Raw genomic sequence first — 20,472 nt, forward strand, 5'->3', positions numbered from 1 at the left:
ATTCTTTTTTATTATTATAAGTAGTAAACGCTTTTCTTCAGGATTTTTGCCAACAAAGTTGTATATGAGGCTTCCTAATGTTAAGTCTCTCTGCGCTAGCTTGCATCTAGGTAAAAACTGAGATTGGCTTGCATTGAGGAGTGTTTGTTTGATATAGACTCAGTGCTCCAAGAGTAAATGGTGTATAGATTGGTCGAGCATGAATAGATCAAAAAGAACTCTTACCCAGTGATAGCCTTCATGGTATTTGGGAGTTACGTTCTTTATCGATGTAAAAACAACTCCTAAGTCAGTTAGCCAAGCATAGCATTCTACCATGAGTACAGGAGTGTATTATATCAACAAAGACAACTACAGTTGTATAGCCTAAGTAAAAAATATTAATACATTTTGATGCCTCTAATTAAATTTGTATAGTTTTATGATTATAGCTGCTTATAATTGAGTTTAATATGGAATTATCTAACTAGTATTTGATTATCATGGTTATTGTAATGTGTTCTTATATGATTTGCCATATCGTGTTTCGGTTTTAAGAAAAAAATAGCATCTTACCTGTATTTCAAAGTTCATGTTTTTCAAACAGTTGCTAATCCAGTGGTTTGAGCTTTTTAATCTAGTCTAAAGTTAGTTTGATTGTTGGCATGCATGCTAATAATCATTTGTTGCTTCACTAACTGTGGGGTCACGCAACATTGAAAAGCAACCAACACTTCTCATCAATGTTGCTGTTTATTTCATAAACAAAATCTACCAACACTCGCAGTTGAACTTACATAAATGAGCTGGGTAGACTTCGTATAAAGAAACATCCTATTAGTAAAGGAAAAACAGTTTTTATATTTATGAAGATTGTTTGGTTAAACTACGCAGATAGAATTAAGTGCCAGCTGGCATAAACCAAAGTTCTATGCATAGTTGTTAGTTTTGCCTTATGAGCACTTTCTGTAGAAGCGCCACTTTGTCACCATGTGTACTGTTTGTGTCTTTTACACATTTTCTATTTGAAAAAGTTAGATGACTTTTTGGTGTTTTGTAAGCATATAATTAGCTTGCAGTAAAATGAGCTAATTATCTGATTATATAGACAGTGTTGACGCGCTATGTAATTTGTGAGTGACAACAAACTGTATTCAAAGCAGGTCATTGGTAAGTTGCTCAGTATAAAGCACCCTATACTAACTAGCCTGTATTCTTTCACGCTCCAACATGACGGTGAAGAGTATTAAGCTACGGTAGGCCAAAGGCTTACAAGTTTCATATTACAAAGAATTTGCATAATCCTGCATTACTAAAGGAGTCATCATCATCTGCATGACATGTTTAGTGTTATATGTACTAGAAATAACTTGGTATGGTAGGAAAATTCTTCATCTCTTTCAATATGCATCAGCATTTATTAAGTTTTTTAATCGATTTCTTTAGTTTAGCAAACTGTCGGACTTGTAAAGCTAATAACAGTAATTATAAATTGGTCGAATAGTGGCACTCTAAAGTTGTGGCCTAGAAGAACTGCATCAAGTAACAGCTAGCGTATGGCAAGTCAAACAGTGGCTACTAATGATGACCGCTGTGCGCAGTAGAATGTTAGGATCAAGTAGTTTTCTTCTCCACTTATAATTGCAGTTCCAAGAAATATTCAGCCACAGTTATCCCACTGCTATGACTGCTGTAGCCCAGATTGGTATGGGTATATTTGTTACCAATATGAAGGCTGAGCAGAAATAAATGCTTTAAAAGGTGTGCAAGGATGAGAAGTTGTTTGTAAAATAATAATGTTTATTGAGATTACCATGAGAATACAAAATTCTGTCAACCTCACTAATAGTAGAAAACAAAAAACTGAATGGATCTTAAATGAGTACAAATAAGGTATAGTGGATAGTTAAATAAGTACATATAAGGTATGGTGGATAGTTAAATAAGTACATATAAGGTATAGTGAATAGTTAAATGAGTACATATAAGGTATAGTGGATAGTTAAATGAGTACATATAAGGTATAGTGGATAGTTAAATGAGTACATATAAGGTATAGTGGATAGTTAAATAAGTACATATAAGGTATAGTGGATAGTTAAATGAGTACATATAAGGTATAGTGGATAGTTGAATAAGTACATATAAGGTATAGTGGATAGTTGAATAAGTACATATAAGGTATAGTGGATAGTTAAATGAGTACATATAAGGTATAGTGGATAGTTAAATGAGTACATATAAGGTATAGTGGATAGTTAAATAAGTACATATAAGGTATAGTGGATAGTTAAATGAGTACATATAAGGTATAGTGGATAGTTGAATGAGTACATATAAGGTATAGTGGATAGTTAAATGAGTACATATATGGTATAGGGGATAGTTAAATGAGTACATATAAGGTATAGTGGATAGTTAAATGAGTACATATAAGGTATAGTGGATAGTTAAATAAGTACATATAAGGTATAGTGGATAGTTAAATGAGTACATATATGCTATAGTGGATAGTTAATCCAATGACGCATGGTCCTTAATCTTGTCCTAAATACATGCGAAGGTGCATTCTGGAGTTTTTAATCAGATGGGTGTTTAAAAGGTCGTTTTCTGGAACCAAACGGAGTTCTCAAACCAAATATTATTGGCAACCCGGCGGAAGGTACTTGTTATAGAGCGGATTTTTTTAATTCCCTGTATAAAAACCAATTTACAATTACTGTGGCGCATAGATACCAGAAATAATCTCAACATCTTTGAGATTTTTATGTAGAATAGTGATTACAGAGGGTGAAACTAGGCTCACTATAGATATGTTTATAGCTTTACAAAAACAAATAAATAGATTGCCTTGCCAACAACATACTGTAATGCTGCATACATCCCGACACTAAAGTTCCTTACTCTTTCTGAACAATCGGCACGCACTTGTAGATTTAAGTTTAAAATCCAGCTTAGGAAACTTTTCTAAGGTAGGACTAATTTGAACAAAAGAGTAATTGCTATTAGCATATAAAAAGATTGTTTGAGCGTGTTAATGATGCAATATTTATCGACACGGCTAGCTAGCAAAATATAGTATCCCATTATTCGTAATATCTCAGCTATATAAAGCTATCAAATCCCAATAGTTCTAATTTTAAACTATATTGCTCAAAATTATAAAGAGTTTTAAGGATGGTAGAAGTTGGGCTACCTGCATTACTAGTCACACACAGTCGCAGTAGAAATTGGGTCAGCCATCAGCTAAGGCTGGGTGTTTGTGGTAAAGAATGTTTGACGAATAGCTGAAAGTAGCATTCTGCATCGGTACACTTTTTACCATTTCAACTCCCGCAAACACCAGAGTGTAGAGATGTTTTCAACATGATACATAAATACGAGCATATTTTTCATAGCACCACATACTTAGCATCATCACAAGGCAACTTTATTGCCCAATCAAAATATGTATTTTACCTTCAGAAAAGAATTTAGTCTATTTCAATGGTAGAGTTCTGCCTGTTTTAGCTGTTCAGTCACCTACTGCTTACTTCATGAGTTACTACGGGCACATTACATAGCAGTGTTTATACACAAATACCTTACAGTATCAAAATAATGGCTACTGTAAGATGAAGTTTTGGTAGGCAACATCCTCGAAGGTTTCGCATAGACGAGAACCAAAAAGAAGGCAGCTAATAGAAACAGTAAATTAAAGCACTCAGGAAGGCTGTTGCATACCGATACCACAGCCATATTCGATGAATAATGTTATTTGCATTGTTAAATAACATTCAGCCCCTTCCCCTCAGGTGCACCATCCCTTCAGATTACCTATTACGAATGCAATACTCTACATCGCAAAAACCAAATTCCTATAGCTCATATCACAACATAGAGGATTTCCGTTTATATTTTAGATCACCATGATGGGATGAGAAAATCATACCAGTAACCAACAAGTACATGCTTAAATACTAACAAAATACTAACAAACCATCTGTCTAGATTAGAAACTGCTCTGTAGCTTTTGTTTCTTTTTTTGGAATGTATAGATTCATAAAGTTACTATATGTAAAATGAAAACATGAAATACTAGCAAAAAGGTGTGATATAAAATGTTATAAACCCTGGGCACGGGATAGAAAAATAGAAAACAGTAGGTATTAATAGTCCCTTAACCACAGTAAGGCATAAAACATGTCACAGAAGTACAGTGAGAGCAGACAGTCACACAGGTGACAAGATTGGCATGAGAGTTGTCAGCTCTCCTACACAGCACCACTTCACTTAGATACAGTAAAGACAGTAGTTGAGTCAACTAGTTGACAATAGCCTTATTTATTTATCCTTTGACTTTTTCTTTCGTGTCAAGGTCATTTCTGGATCATGAACTATCAAATAGTTATAAACATTGGAAATTTTATCCTCGCCGTCCTTACGACCATATATGGCGAGTAAATAATTGCCAGGTTTATTGATATCTATTGTAAACTTGGCTAGATGTCCACCATTCACCCTGGCCAGGGTAACGTGATCTCGGTATTCTTCATCAGGCTCTCGAATAAAGTGGTACGACAAAGCGACGATATCAGGAACAGCAAATTCAATGGTGAATAAGGAAGGCATTTGCTTGAGTTTACCTTCCTTGTGGGTGAGCGGTTTGATACCGAGCTTGCTGCATGCGCTCATCATACCATACTTATTGTTGACCATCTGCGCTGCTGTCTCCATCCTAGCTGGACCTAAGTCTATTTTCTTCCTTACCTTTGTTACATTAATAAGATATTTGCAAGCGTGTGCTAATGTGAGGTCATGACTATCAGTGTCTGGGCGGGCATATAGGTCGAGCCCGTACTGGCCTGCTTGAGGAAAACTGAGTAAAATAATCAATTCTTCTCCGGAGGTCTCGGCCTTTACAAACTGATCTAGGAAGTGATCGTCTACTCCATTCGTTCTTAGTTTGACGAGGAAGTGCAGCGCACGATTGGTCGTGAACCTCAGCTCAACTTCGTTCTCTGCATTGATCACAGCCTAAAAGCAAGCAATGATTATCTTTGAACACCACCTGCTCAACACAGCCTCCTATCATTGTGTCACAGACCTACTTAGTAGGAACATTGAGCTATGAATAGCGAGTAGATACATCGCAAGTCTCACAGCTCGACAACGACATACAAGCATAGTTCCTACTGTTCAGCTATAAGTTTTGATACGGAATAACAAATACAAACTAACAGGAAACCAAATATTTTTGCAATTGCGTGACATTCACAAAACCTTTAAGACACCACAACCTATTTCCAAAGATGAGAGATAATCAAAGTTGACAATGGCTTTAAGAAATGGTTATTGTCGCTGATTAATTCAGTGAGGAATATAGTCCATAAAACAACATTTTCAGGGTGTTAGGAGATGAGACCGACATATTCCATATCACTGGTGTCAAGCTGCGGACATGGAGAACAGAGAATTACAAGACCTGCAACCATAAAGGCTTTTTCATCCACTCAATATTAGATAAAAAACGTTCAACATCATTGTCAATTAAAGTTATAAATTTGGGTTTAAAGCAACTTTTAATATCAGCATTTGCAAATGTTCCTGTGTAGAATTCACCACAAAACAGCTTTCTAGATTACCTCGAGTACGAATGACAGAAAGATTGCACTCACCGTAGAGTGAGTTTTCGGGTGCAAGCGGAAGTGACGAATGGCTTTGGCAGGCCCCCACTCGCCACTGGCGCAGTTGGGCAAAGCATGCATCTTGTGCTTGAGCTCATCGCAGACGATCTTGAACTTGCTAGCGCACTTCAGTCGTACAGGCATCGTTGAGCCAGAACTCTCCGGAATGCTGCCATCATTTATCTTATTTGCGAATATTTCAAGGAAAAACTGTCCTCTCACAGGAAGATGCACGCTGTAGATGACCTAGCACAAAGTACACGAGGTTACATGGTAAAACAAAATAATGAGAAGAGGCGGAGAGAATGAAAGAATGAGTGACGACCAAAGCACCCCAGTATATTAACAAGTAAAAAATGAAAGCTGTGAGTTATGACACATGGAAGCATGCTCCAACAACGATGCTAGTTATAGAATACAACAAGAGCAATAATATGCGGCTGAACATATAAACTCCGTAGCAGCAACCTTCACCATAATTATAAGAATTTACCTCACAATATGGCCGGTCCTACAAGCACAATGTTGTGAAATTCATAGAAATAAGATTATAGATCTAATAACATAGATTTAGCACACTAGACAGTCGCCAGAAGTGTAGTTTAACATGACTTCTGATAAAGCGTACATAGTTACCTACAGCAATGCTAAAATATTCACTCCAAACTTGTTACACATGCAAACAAATATATGGTAATCAATGGCAAGCATTTCGAGAGCGACTTCATTAGAATTTTGTCCAATCCGATCAGGACATAAGCAAGACATCCAAAGGTCTCAAGAGCTACTAAACAACAACTTTTTGAAAATAGTGAAACACTGAGAAGGTTTTATGTTGTCATACATTTGTTTCGAAAATTCCTTCACCAATACAGACACCAAAGGTCGATTAAATTATATATTCTATAATAGATTAGATGTCAAGTAAGCATTAACTGGTTCTCCTGTAGACCACATGTATTTGAGAAGTGATACAAAAATTACGCCTGTGTCTTTAATTGAGCAAAAACTACTTCTGATATCCCTACATATGGTAATACCATCGTATATCGGAGCAAACGTTCTTACAAAAATACACTAATTGTGTTACTTCATTGCACAGCCTAAAGGCCTACAAACACTCTTTAATAAATACTGCATTTACAACAGTACTAAGATAAATGTGATGTGGCTCAGCAAAGGGCAAGCTATCAGAGTATAAATGTGATGCGGCTCAGCAAAGGGCAAGCCATCGGAGTATAAATGTGATGTGGCTCAGCAAAGGGCAAGGTATCGGAGTATAAATGTGATGCGGCTCAGCAAAGGGCAAGCTATCGGAGTATAAATGTGATGTGGCTCAGCAAAGGGCAAGCTATCGGAGTATAAATGTGATGCGGCTCAGCAAAGGGCAAGCTATCGGAGTATAAATGTGATGCGGCTCAGCAAAGGGCAAGCTATCGGAGTATAAATGTGATGCGGCTCAGCAAAGAGCAAGCTATCGGAGTATAAATGGGTGGCGGCTCAGCAAAGAGCAAGCTATCGGAGTATAAATGTGATGCGGCTCAGCAAAGGGCAAGCTATCGGAGTATAAATGGGTGGCGAATCAGCAAAGGGCAAGCTATCGGAGTATAAATGTGATGCGGCTCAGCAAAGGGCAAGCTATCGGAGTATAAATGGGTGGCGGCTCAGCAAAGGGCAAGCTATCAGAGTATAAATGTGATGCAGCTCAGCAAAGGGCAAGCTATCGGAGTATAAATGTGATGCGGCTCAGCAAAGGGCAAGCTATCGGAGTATAAATGTGATGCGGCTCAGCAAAGGGCAAGCTATCGGAGTATAAATGGGTGGCGGCTCAGCAAAGGGCAAGCTATCGGAGTATAAATGTGATGTGGCTCAGCAAAGGGCAAGCCATCGGAGTATAAATGTTATGTGGCTCAGCAAAGGGCAAGCTATCGGAGTATAAATGTGATGCGGCTCAGCAAAGGGCAAGCTATCGGAGTATAAATGTGATGTGGCTCAGCAAAGGGCAAGCTATCGGAGTATAAATGTGATGCGGCTCAGCAAAGAGCAAGCTATCGGAGTATAAATGGGTGGCGGCTCAGCAAAGAGCAAGCTATCGGAGTATAAATGTGATGCGGCTCAGCAAAGGGCAAGCTATCGGAGTATAAATGTGATGCGGCTCAGCAAAGAGCAAGCTATCGGAGTATAAATGGGTGGCGGCTCAGCAAAGAGCAAGCTATCGGAGTATAAATGTGATGCGGCTCAGCAAAGGGCAAGCTATCGGAGTATAAATGTGTGGCGGCTCAGCAAAGGGCAAGCTATCGGAGTATAAATGGGTGGCGGCTCAGCAAAGGGCAAGCTATCGGAGTATAAATGTGTGGCGGCTCAGCAAAGGGCAAGCTATCGGAGTATAAATGTGATCATAGAGATACTTATTACTTAAACCGAGTCAAATTTAAACTAATTTAATTTCTATATTTCAAAAATTTCTCATTTTACGCTGTATGTTTAATTCTCATCAACCTCTCGGCTAAGATTTATGAAATATTGTTTCGAGAAAGTTCCAGGGTCGTATGTTGGAAATTATCATGCATATATAGTTAAATGTCGACTAAAACTACATTACAGTATATGTTAGAGAGCTCTAAGATAGCTTCACAGCTTTACTTCTAGAAATAATACATTACATCTAATGTATACTGCTGAGATTCCAGCTGCAGTAGATCATATTTTGGTAAATCTGATGGTAGTGTTTATACATTCATACTCAAGAAAGATTAATTTTACCTTTTCTGACCAAAGTAGAGTAACTGTATTCACCACATGCGTGTGCATTTATAGATATGCATCATGAAGACTTCGGCGAGGCTACAGAATTTCTCATATCTATAGCTGAGTAAATAGATCTGTAAACCTTTTGGAGTCAGCGAACTCTGTACTAGTCAACTGTAACCACTACACAAACTCAAGTCCGTTCAACTCACCTCATCAACAAGCATGCTTTGGAAGACAAACCGATCGAGTTTTGCTCCCTTATACTCCGTCTCATGCCGCAGCTCTTTGGGAGCAAACCTGAGTTGGTAGTGAAAGACGATGTCTCTTGCCACCTCATCCGGTATCTTGATGCGAATCTCTGCCCCACCCATCTCACCCGTGCGCAGCACAGCCGAGTACGGCTCTTTAAACATCATCCCGAAATGGAAGAACACCGACCTGCACGAGTGCAAAGCATCTGTGGCTAATTGATTTCACTTTTCTTAACAGACAGCCATTCAAATACTACTATTCCAAATATCTCGATAACTTCAGGAAAATGGACAAAAGGCTGTGAACTAACCTGACAAACGGCAAGTCTTCAAACTCAGGCAGGTTCAGCGGATGCTCCAATAGCTGCCATTTGGGGTCGTCTGGGAAGAACTCCTGGATGAACTCGAGTGGGTCACACAGAAAATAGTGCTCATCATACTGATAGCGAATCTTGTCCTTCTTCTTCGTGCCAAGGGTTCGTTCCATCTCCATGACTGCTTTGTCCTTGTTTAGCACGAGATGTCTGCAACCGAGAATGTTTTGCATAATAGCTTATCAGGGATTATTGCAGCTAAGATATGCATAAAGGAAGCCATACAAATGCCGGCAGAATGCTGTAAAACCTATTTAATTTAAGATATGCTTATATTAAAAACTTAACACTGAAAGGCATGACCACATAGCAACCACACTGAAGGATTCCAACATCAGACGACTTGGTTGTGACAAATTTGAAACCGAACAGCTTCAGATGTGCTCAATTTGGATTGGACAGACAGTCATGATTTTTGAATTTGGATTGAACAAGAAATTAGTGACTGCAGTTGTCATTTCCGGTTATTCACAATGTTTATTTGTAAAAATGAAATTGCTTAAAAATAAAACAGGAAATATCACCGGAAACGATTCCACTTTTTCCATGAGGTAAATTTTTCTACAAATTTAGTGACCGATTTATTATTTAATTAGAAACATCACTTATTTCATTTGTAATCTTTCTACTCATTCTTGATTGATAGAGGATGTCCAAAGGTTTAGACTTGTATGGCTTCTAGTGATTCAACTGCTGTGTAGTCACCCAAGTAACGTCTTCTGCTTTTGACATGCATGACTACAGCATGAGTTTTGTTTATTGACGCGCTCAACAAAAGTTTATTTGTACTAATGCTATCTAGGCTACTCACTTCTCAACAAGCCTATTTTCTTCGGAATTCACAAGAAATACTTTTCATGCAATAGAACATCCGATTTCAACTAGATCATAATATTTCAACTAGGTAACAAAGGAATGTGAATACAAATCAATTTATAACAATACCAGTTGCCTTAGTAACCAGCCTAGACTAACATCTTGACAACGGTAATTGCTATCTCTCCTAGCACACAACACCACATTTGGTTATGGCTATCCCTCTGCGCTTACCTTGCACCCCAGTTACACTGCACGAGTCTCCATTCCCCGTCAATTAGCACAGCGTTCCAAGTGTTCCTGAACATTTCACCCTCGAACCTCATGCCAGGCTCATAACCGACACTCTTCGAACGGCCCTTGATTTCCACACAATGTAGTCCCGAGTAGCTGCAATCAATGAGCATGGGACAAGTTCTTACAAGGTTATCGTCGCAACAGAGTTTTGTGCATCAACTCACAACATGCATAAACATATCCTCAAGTTAGCACATGATTCAAGGTTTCAACTTACAACATACATAAACATATCCTCAAGTTAGCATATGATTCAAGGAGGTTTCAACGAAAAGTCATGTCATACGTCAAATTTTTTTTAACTGTTAAGCATACGTGTCTGTTGAGCAAACGAGTCCATTATGAAATTAATCAATTGAACCTGAATGAACCATGCGTAGTTTAAAATTTAAATGTAACTTTAAATCACTGATTGGATCAAGACTCAAATTAACCACAGCATTCTACCATACACCAATCTTGAAGATGCATACAAACAGCTGGTGTGAAGTACATTGAAAACCTTACATAATCCATGTGTATTATGCACTTGTGATACATTTAAAACTTTCTGAAATATTATATCGTAAGTTCCGGAAGACATGTTTTGACAACATAGTACAAAAGTGTTGGCGTTATTTGTAAATACGTATTTTTATTGTCAATTATTACGCACCAAATTTAATGGAATTCTGTCGTGTGAAAAAAAATACGTGAGAAACGAGGGTAGTGCAATTTGTGTTCAGATGTGAGAGCTCAATATGGTCTGACACAGTTTTCATGTTTCATAATCAACGCCGACAACCTGGTGTGAATTAAAGATTCTGTATTATTAGGTTTCCATGAACTCATATTATGTAAAAACCTGGTTCGTTAAATTATATACACAATTTAGTACACAAAAATGCACCGTCGACACACAAGTAACAGTTATGTCTCTTACAGAGATTTGGGTTGTTCTTCGCTAAAACTTAAATCTATAATTTACAATAATTGTCATAGATGTCTAAACCTCGTCTAATGTAGTGGTAATGATCATATATTGTCGCAAATGTTTATTGTTTCATATGTAGTTGTATAGGTTCTTGGGAATTATTTTAACTTTAGAATCCTTACGCTCAGGTCCGAGCAACTTAAACAGCAAAGAGTTTCACACTAGTATATTATTAATAAAAAGGCCCCTATTTTAGATCTTTAGTAACCTGGTGAAGGCTGAGCAGAGTGGCTAGTATAAGGATATGATTTAACTAGCGCAATGCATGCATAGCTGTATCTACATTCCTCGCATAGCATCTCTAGAGAGAAATAGTATTTGATGTAGCTAGAGAGTATAATTAGATGGATGTTGCTATAAGATACAGCTATTGCTTTAGAATGCAATATAGCAAAAGTTCAGCCCTGCAATAGTTCCTCTCTCACATATTTGATTGCCTTTTCAAGATTAAAATCACTCTCACACACCAGCACTGATGAAAAAGCTAATTTAGGATCCAAGCATCTTGTGAATCAATCACATATTGATATCTTGAGAGAATGCTTGTGAAATTGACTAGCTCATCTGAATCCTCTAAAGGCCATGGAACTATGCAGTCCATGATTGCTCACGGCACACACTCATTTCATATCTCATTCCCAACTGACTCACAAACATATAGAAAGTGTGTGGCTCTGTCAAATTTACATGAAGCTCGCCAACAACTCTGGGTTGAAAGGAACCAGCACCTGCTGCACTTTTTCTATTGTAACTGGACCTTGATATTACACGTGTATCTGCATATCTGTACGTGGACACTAACTGAGCTAACTACCACTAATAATCTTGGTATCTGGCTTCTATTTAGTTGGATTTGATCTTAACTTGATTTCACTGGCCAATCTTGACCATAATAGAGCCGTATCCATCCATTCGTAGCCACGCTTTAAACGTTAGGAAAAAATACATCGCACTAACCGCTGAGCCACTCGGCCACCTTATAGCATCACGGAATAATTGTGCACACAATTATTACACACGATGATGTCTTAATACTCAATAATGCTCAATACTACTGGTGTTGATAAAATCAAATTAGGCCACGTGGACAAAGATATAATCAAGAATGTTGATGTGACCATTTGCTAACCAAAAGAACTCTAGTGATGAGGAACATATTGACATTGTGAGATGACAGAAAGCTGTGTACAATTCATATCTCTGTATTAGAATGTTCTTCTTTATATAGAGCATATTCTTTATAGCTACTTATTGCTGCAGCCAATCTAATGCAGCCATTTCCTGAGATTTGAATTACATTGATGTTAATGAGCAGAACCATACAAACCCAAGGCATCTGGGATTTTGTTGAAGATAATGAGAGGCGCAATCCCGACAGTCCTGATTCTGCCATAAGATGATTACACAAGATGCAACACCAGAAGTTCAGCAACTTCATACAGTAGCTAATGTTTTAGGCTTGAGTCTTATGCCAAAACCAATTATACAGATTTGCCTCCCTTGGTTTACCTTTGAGCGATGAACTTTTGAACTGCTAACTACACCTTTAATTACTGAGTATGCAGTATTTCATATATAATGATCCCTCACTCCAGCACTGACCGTGAAAAAAGCTGTAAAGTATCATCAACCCTTCATCATTACATATATTAGATGCAAGTGATTTATATGTCGAAAGGTTGGTTTGTGTAAAAATAAATGTAGCCCGTGATTGCAATATCCGACTCATCTGAATACGAAGGTCTAAACTAACTAGCTGGTTCATCTCTCCAATGCTAAGGAAAATACTGTAAAACCTTGCAGCTGACCAAATTTTTGCGACCAGACTTCTCTTGTATGTATGAAATGTTTATAAACAACAAGATAAATCAGCAATGCTTGTTTACCAAATTCAGACAATAATCTAAAGCTGCATTCACACGAGCCGATTTCAGGCCAATTTTCCTACTGACAGAGAATCGCATGTGAGCATAGAAAACGAGCCCGATTTTTTCCAAAGAGAAATTTTATTGGGCATTGCCCGATTGATAGCCGATTTCCACCTGAGCAGCCAGTGAAATCACTTTCACAGCCAGTCACAGGTTGTCATTTAAAGTAAAGGCCATATTTGTCTTCAATTTGTGCATGTTTTTTTCATAGGTTCACTTTTGAGCAATAATTCCATTGATAGTACCACTGAATGGTGCTATCAACAGAATTATTGCTCAAGTTCAATTATTATAGCATCGGCATAATAATTGAAGCAACTGCTTCAATTATTATGCCAATGCTATAATAGTTGTAACATATTATGTTAGCTAAAAATATTGTCCTCCTATAGTTATCCATTATTAGTGATGATGAGCTGGGCAGTGCAAAATAATCAGTAAACTTTCTAAAAACATCCACGAGAAACATCGTAGGAAACGGTCAACACAATACAAAGCATGACTCACTAAAAATATATCAGCTAAAGTTATCTGACCATGCAAAAAAAAAACCGGCAAAATCGCCCACTCTCAGTCCAAACTCAGCCTGGTGTGAACGAAGAAAATCTGGCTAACAGCTCCCATAAAATCATTCAGAAATCGGCCACAAAACTCAGTTTGCAAATCGACTGGTGTGAACACAGCTTAAGAGACTCATAAGATAACAGTTCATCTGTTCAGTCTCTGAATATGTTTGACCCCGATTTGACCCCAATTCCTCGCTCATGTAGATAAATAGGAGGTTATGAGAACAAGAAAATTTAGGTGCACAGTAGCGAGAGATCACTGTGCACAGTAGCGAGAGATTCCTGGACACTGTATAGTGAGAGATCATTGTACAGCATAAACTAAAAAACTTGAACTGGTTACATATTTTTGGTGCAACTATGAATGGGAGATTTACATGCGCTGTTTTTGTAATATAGCAAAAAACTCTTAACTACGATTCATCTTTGTTGCAATAGTAATATCATATTGTTCATACTAATAGACGATGGCACGCAATAGACAACAGCTTTCGTATGAATGCGTGTCAAAAGGATTCAGTGAAATGACGACATACTCTGTACGATTTTAAAGCCTGGTTGTCATATACGCAGCAAGCACCGGTGGCAGGATCGCAGGGCTATTGGCGGTGAAATGGGAACCTACGCGCCTAGTACGGCGCAGTAGGTAACGGCGGTCTACACAGGAGTTCAGCGCTGTTAAACTTTCACAAGAAGCCGCAGGCAAAACTTTCCCGAAATGCACTGTACAGGTGAAGGTTAGCACTTTCGAAACGGCATGGCGAGGGGCCATTTCTATGCGATCACTAGCGACACAGCTTTATGTGAACATAAGCTGCCAAGCCTATCTAGTTGTCTGCCTGTGCATTCTTCAAGGCATGAACAACATTAAATACGTACCTGCAGAGACGCTTGAAGAGGGTGTGATACGTTTCCGTACCAAACTTGATACCTTTAAGGAGTCCAAGGGGTGTGTCTTTGAGATTCTCATTGAACTGTAGAGTGTTCAAGTCCTTGATGGTAATCCATCGGAATATGGCCCTACAAGAAGGTCAGTGGCAGCGGTCAAGTAGATCACCACATGCCTAACAGGTCATCACACTGCTTGTTGCCACATGTAATATGAAGTCCAATCAATCGCGTGGAGTGATGAGGAGCTTGTTTTGCTTGTCTTTACACGAAAGTGACTATCACCAGGTTACCCCTCGCACATTCAAAATTCAGCCAGTAATCACAAAAAGGAAAATTACTAGTGGTAAGATGTAGCAGGCATAATACCGCAAACACGAGATAGAAAAAGATAAACTAATGGATAGCAGTTTCAAAGAAATCAATGTGTTCCTCTCACCAAACATTATAAAACCATTGATCTCTTCAAGTGACACGCAACAAGGACATTCCATGCACATGGTATAGGAAGAGATGGGGCAGAGCAAGCCAGAGCTAAGGATGCTACTGCTACTTGCTACGTGAGCCATTCACATGCCTAATCAAAGCAATCACTGCATCCACTTACACATCTTATTCTCTGTTCAGACAATAATAACAAAATATATAGTTATTCCTTCGAAAGTATTACATGACACAATAAATCTGGTAGTATTTGACTACTATATCATATGTCTGAGCGAGACATGGAGCTCACCAACTGACACATATATAACACAGAGAAAAGCCTAAAGCAGTCAGGCATTGCAAAATGGACGACATGGTCAACCTCAACGCATGACTAAGCACCCGTAAGCAATGCATATACTCAGTAGAGTGAACCTTTTTATGTTTTGTAGGCAATGTCTCTGGAGCATATAGATGGCAGTACTGTATTCTACCTGGTTACTAGGCACACAAGGTTATGGCATTAAACAACGTGGCCTGACACAAGGTCTTGACATTAAACAACGTGGCCTGAACACATACATGCAGAGAACAAATGATGTTGACGCAACTGGTATAAAAAGTTGTACTCTAAACTGCTGACTCCCACGCTGTCATACAGAGGTAACAACAGCCTGACCTGTTTTAGCGACTATCTATAATATCATGAATGTGACCATAGCAGGATGTAGATAGTGTATTTTAACCAACCTACAACTACAATAGCCTGCCGCAGAACATTCCAGTCTATGCAGCTAACTGAAAAGAACCTTCCTACCTGGCCTTCGCAAGATCAGACATGAGGTCTCCTGTCAAGTCCTTCACCAACTCTGTGAAAGTTGTTTGCTCTGTCTCAGCGATCTACAGTGAGGATTTCATACAGAGATACGAGTTGTACTGAGGGACATACAGAGATATGAGTTGTACTGAGGGACATACAAAGATAGGAGTTATACTGAGGGACATACAACGATATGAGTTGTACTGAGGGACATACAGAGATATGAGTTTTACTCAAGTCATGAGCAGAGTCATCGAGCCAGCAGACTAAATTTATTGCTCTGAAATATGCTCACAAAAACCGTTATTATCACCCAGTCAAACCACAAGAGAGACTTTCAAAACTTAGATATGAAACGAACTTCTGTAGAGTGAAACAAGCTTTGCTTCCCAAAATGAATTAAATTAAACATGGTAAAAAGAATGCACATCATGCACCAAACTCTCAACTCAGAATTTAAAGTGGCATCTCAACTAAATAAGACAGCAACGGTGGTAAGGTGCCTATGCGACTCCTCAACTGACCAAAATACTTCATTGTTTGCATAAGGTCCATCATATCATATTCTAAAATGATTTGGTCCTAGACTCCCTCGCGAATCAGTTTGAACATCGAAAGATGCTGAATGTACTTACGTTGACCACATAGTCATCCAAGTCATTAAACACCTGATTGGCTGTCAGGTTGTGATAGATGTCATTCTTATTTCTACGTGGGGGTGCGGGCGGTGGCGCATCCGTCAATGGTGTAAACCCACTCATTATCTCTTCTGGCTGAAAGTCCTCAAACTCTTCTGGATCGATATTCTCGGCAACTAGCTGCAAATGCATGATATGCATCAAGGGGAGACAAACTGCATGAAAAAAGCAAGGTTCAGTCCACTCCCATTTCCATCAACAAAATGGTAAATTATAAACTCGCAGATTACATCAGGATGGTGAGAGACGAACTCAAATCAACAACTATGTCATCTATATAAAGGTCCAAAAGAGGCCTGAGATAAAACATGTCACATTGAAAACAGCTGCAAGTATAGCCAGAGAACTTAACAGATACGGGTAAAGTGTATTTTAAATATAATATATATGTAATTTTTATTATATTTCTAAAACTCAATCCATCAGTCGTGTAACAATTAAAACCAGAATTATGGAAAGTAATTTAAATAAAACATTTCCTTGGTCATTAACCAACAAGCGAGCTTACCGCCTCTTTTATCTCCTTTTGAAGCTCTTCCAAATCCCCTTCCAAGTCCTTCTTCCTGTCTTGCATCATGTCAAGCATCTCCGACGACTGCTTTTCAACAAGGGCTGACGTCTTCTCCTGCTGCTCAGCGATAACCTAAAAAAAAGAAAAACTTGTCTCTTCTTTTCAGAGTTATCTCTTACAATAAAGTTCAGTCCCACTAGCGTGAAATGTTGGCATTACAACTGCTTGCTAAGCATTACAGGCTTTGGTCAGAATGAGCTATTTGAACAGCCATCTAATAGAGCTTCATGATAAGGCGATTCAATCATATGGTGGCGAATTTCTAAAGCAAACAATTTGAAAATTGCCTCCATTTAAAGAGATATCATCAATTGTATAAATGATATAATCGTGTAATGATGATTTATCTCACGCCTGATGATTTTCATAGAGAGTGAGTGATACTGGAACTAAAATGCATGGGCTTTCTAGTTTTAAAATAAGCTCAATCCACGGCATTCCACAGACATTCACGAAATGTTTCTAATTATAACAAATACAAAACCGTTTCTTTTGAATTTAAAATAAATAAAAATTATTCACAAAAATTTACATGTTTTTTACATAAAAATAATATCGAATCGTCTGGTGACTTTTAGAAATCATGAAGCTATATGATTGTCAAAAGGTTTGGTACAAAAACTACATTCACCTTGAGAGTTCGGTTACGTAGTTTCTGAGTATGCTTGTTTTCTATGTCCTTCCGCGCCTCGTCTTCCAACTTTTCCTTTTCCTGTATAGAAAATGGATAACCACAGATCATAAAGAATATAGAGAACAGTTATAAGTTGTCAACTACAATAACTCACAGCTACGATAGTTGTATGCAAGCCATAAACTCGCCGCGCGTGACATTGTAAAATCAAAGGCAACAAAGGGCAATTCAATATCTAGACGCTAGAGTATATAATACATGACTCCTACTCAGCTCTCTAGTTTCACGCAGAAATTTCAATTGCCTTATTTTGCCGTTGCTCAAGAATCTCAATAAGGTAAAGGCGGTGCCTCTAGAGTAATCCTCTACAAATGAGTCTTATTTAATATGGCTCCGAGTCAGCAGAATTACAAATAATGACTCAACATCTCCTTTAGCCTTAGGAACAGGTTAACATGCGAAATCTCTAGGGTAGATCATGCAATGCGTAGCCAACTAACAGCCTAGCAGTGGTCTTAAGTTGGTAAATAAGACAAGTATACAGAGCGGCTAAAGGAGGGGTGACAGGTAAAAAATCATTGCATTTTGCAAAAAAATGTAACGAGACAAACAATTTTGCTATGTGCAAAATCATTTTCCCAAAATATTTTATAGTGATTTCATACTGTTGTGTTGGAGCTGCCGCACAGGTCAATAACATAAACAAATTATTATTGTTCAAACCATTCAATGACTACCGGACCGATCGAAGAGCTTTATGCTATAGGTAACCTTTAACCTCCAACCGCTTCGTGTTTTCTTACGGAGGCCTTATTAGACTTTCTTCAAGATAGCCTAATCTTCATAATATACAAAAATCTTACTAATGATATAATTGAAGGTGCGTTATTATCGCCGCTACTTTTGCAGGTGTATGTAGCTAAGGAATTCAAATCCATGATGGATTGTTAAACATCATTACGAATTGATATTATTATTATTATATATCATTATGAGAAATGTTATTTCACTAGTATAATACTCAAAAAGTTTGTTACTATTTTATTTAGAATCTTTTTTGTTAAGATTATTCTTTTATTATTATAAAATGTGTGCTTGTGAAATCTCTAATTTTTGCTGCACTTATAACATAAAAACTTCCCACTTTTAATGTGTAAAAAGCAGATTAAGGACAGCATGAAATCAAGACCAGGAGTTAATATTGCATAAAGTTTGTACAATTATGGTGTCACGCCTCCTTTAAGCGATGTAAACAGGGAAATCAAAATTTTGATGCATTACCTTTTGCACGCACACCCACGTGCAGATACATATCATGGGAGGACCTTGCCACTAGTAAAGTGTGAAAACAGATTGTTAAATATATAAAATAATATGTAATATATAATATATAAAATAAAGTAGTATAATGACAATATTAAAAAGCTTGGTTAGGATATTAAAAACCAAACCTGCTCATAGTCTTTCCCTTGTTTCTTCTTGTACTGTTTGTCAAGTTGCTTGGTGATATTTTTTAGCCGATTCTCCCACTCTTGTTCAGTTTCCTCTTTTACATCTGACTGAAGAGCGTCTCTCTCTTCCTGAAATTGGTTCAACAATGCTTGCTCTTCCTCCCTTTGCTGCATTTCCAGTGCCTCTTGAGCGCTCCTCAACTTCTCTTGCAATTCGTCTCGCTTATGAAGCTGCATAATACATAATTCTTATTAAGATTACTATTCAAGAACACCATAGTGACAAATACAAACTGAATAAATCCACATATCGCTCTTTTTACAGTAGGCCTATACGCAATTTCTAAGCAGTTACCTAATACAAGAAGGAATTGTGCTTGATAGAGAAAGCTGACAACTCAAAACGAGTTATGGAGCTATCACACCCCATTTTAAGAGCCGTAAAAATTCAAAGATTATCTAAACCATTTGCTAAGTGATCTATAAGTATATGTTATTAGACTATACAGAGCTAAAACACAATGACAACCAAATTCTAACAACACAAACTTACCAGTAGAGCAGGGTACATGTGAGTTTCTTCTGCTTTACCGCCATACTTATTGAGGCCTTGAGCTGAAAGTGGGTGCGATATGAATTGGGCATCAGGACCGATGCTCGGTCCTTTTAGGGTTGCTATCTTTTTCAACTTTTCACGAAGCTTTGACTGTTCAACTGCATTGAGAATACCTCTTGAGTCTAATCCAGCGCTCTTCCCTTGAAGTTTCGGGACATGAGTAACGCAATACACCTCTGGATCATTTCTATTAACACTGGTTTTATGGGTAGCGGTAGTGAGGGGGGTTCCACATACCGAACATGTGAAGCAACTTTTGTGAAAGATCACATCTTTACTGGATGTCACCTTCTCTTTAGTGTAAACAGTCTTCTTGCATCTTTGACATGTCATTACGTTGACATTTGCATTGAAAAGAGCGGCGAGCGCCTTTGCTCCTCGCTGCTCAGCTAAAGTCACGTCGGCCATTACGGCGGTTCCTGTTTAGTTAAAAAAAACTTACCGTTTTCTTGTCATTCAAAACTTCTAGTAACAGGTATGTAATTCAATTTGATGTCCATTGAAGAAACGCAACTGTTCGTCCAACGGCTTTAGCCTACCTAAAATCTAACTGGCCGCGATGAGCGCATCGCTGTTGCCGGAAGACAATGTCGAACGCCCGTTCTTTGATATGCAAATATTGCACTAGCGTCAGATCACAATATGTTGTTAGCTTTATGTTCGCAATGATTTAGTTAAATGCATTTTCTTGTTACACGTAGTTAAACTACGCGTCTATGTCAATCGTTAACTGAATACCGATATATCTACAAATCCTACGCTAAATG

General features: G+C 38.1%; 1 protein-coding gene across 2 annotated transcripts; it reads right to left on the reverse strand.

Annotated features, from left to right (window-relative positions):
• Nucleotides 1-3,856: 3,856 nt before the first annotated feature.
• On the reverse strand, nt 3,857-20,259 carry LOC137392247 (hillarin-like). Of its 2 annotated transcripts, XM_068078912.1 has the most exons (13): nt 19,643-20,259; nt 19,090-19,320; nt 17,636-17,716; nt 16,942-17,076; nt 16,371-16,553; nt 15,733-15,815; nt 14,481-14,621; nt 10,072-10,227; nt 8,959-9,171; nt 8,606-8,834; nt 6,139-6,156; nt 5,637-5,891; nt 3,857-4,995 (listed from the first exon to the last, which is right to left on the reverse strand). In XM_068078912.1, exons 1-13 carry the CDS (start codon nt 20,111-20,113, stop codon nt 4,303-4,305), a joined length of 2,889 nt encoding a protein of 962 aa, XP_067935013.1. In that variant the 5' UTR covers nt 20,114-20,259; the 3' UTR covers nt 3,857-4,302. The 2 variants fall into 2 exon arrangements, with proteins under 2 accessions (XP_067935013.1, XP_067935014.1); XM_068078913.1 differs by lacking the exon at nt 6,139-6,156.
• Nucleotides 20,260-20,472: the final 213 nt, after the last annotated feature.

The sequence above is a fragment of the Watersipora subatra genome, chromosome 3, assembly GCF_963576615.1.
Source record: "Watersipora subatra chromosome 3, tzWatSuba1.1, whole genome shotgun sequence".
Taxonomy (NCBI): domain Eukaryota; kingdom Metazoa; phylum Bryozoa; class Gymnolaemata; order Cheilostomatida; family Watersiporidae; genus Watersipora; species Watersipora subatra.